Below are 773 nucleotides of genomic sequence, written 5' to 3' on the forward strand. Positions count from 1 at the left end.
AAAGTGTCCATGGTAGAGATTTTTACAGGCAGGGCTTTCTGGGAAGAAAAAGGGTAACAAGGGAAAGTGAAATGACAACCCTGATGGGTCTCATTTTGGAGGGAAAAGGTGCTGTAACAAAGATCTGAAAATTTGAAAAGGAGCCAAGGCTGCTGTGGGTGCAGATGCCCCAGGGAGGGGCCGGGGCGTAGGCGCAGCTGCAGTTGGCGTGCAGGCCCCGGATCAGCAGGCAGCACTGTGTCTCCAAGGCGCACAGGTAGGAGGCTGCGTCTTCCAGCTGGGAGCCTGTGATGTGGAGGGTGCTGGACCGTTCCCTCGTGTTCAGTGTGCAGTTGAACCTTCCGCTCTGCTTCGTGCCCGAAGCCACGTAAATCAGCCGGGTGAGGCTGCCACCCCCGGGGTTCTGTCGGAACCACTGCACGCTGTTCACAGCTTGGGAAAAATTGCACTTCAGAGCAGCGCCAGCTCCCTCCTGGAGGCTCAGGGCTGAAGGGCTCTGCTCCACCTCCAGCCCTCTCACCCCTGCGTGGAAAGAGAAGAACAAACATACAAGTGATATGACTGGGGAGTCACCAGTGCCATTTTCAAACCTGTAATATATCCAAAGAAACCCCCTTGATGTAGGACCTTCTAGGAGTTCTCTCTCAGCTCCCCCTCCCCACCACTGTGGGCTGTGGACCCCACCTGAGTACCCATGAGGAACGGCCCCACTCACAGCAAACCTGCACCCATAGAAGCCCCAGCAGAGCTCTCCAGCCTCTCTTCATGTTTCC

General features: G+C 56.3%; 1 gene segment (V, D, J or C); it reads right to left on the minus strand.

The window, feature by feature from the left end:
• Positions 1-12: 12 nt before the first annotated feature.
• Positions 13-767, minus strand: LOC121100924. The segment is given in 2 exon segments: positions 13-522; positions 716-767. Coding segments are annotated over 2 exon segments (552 nt in total).
• Positions 768-773: the final 6 nt, after the last annotated feature.

Source organism: Ursus maritimus, unplaced genomic scaffold (assembly GCF_017311325.1).
Source record: "Ursus maritimus isolate PB19 unplaced genomic scaffold, ASM1731132v1 scaffold_50, whole genome shotgun sequence".
Taxonomy (NCBI): domain Eukaryota; kingdom Metazoa; phylum Chordata; class Mammalia; order Carnivora; family Ursidae; genus Ursus; species Ursus maritimus.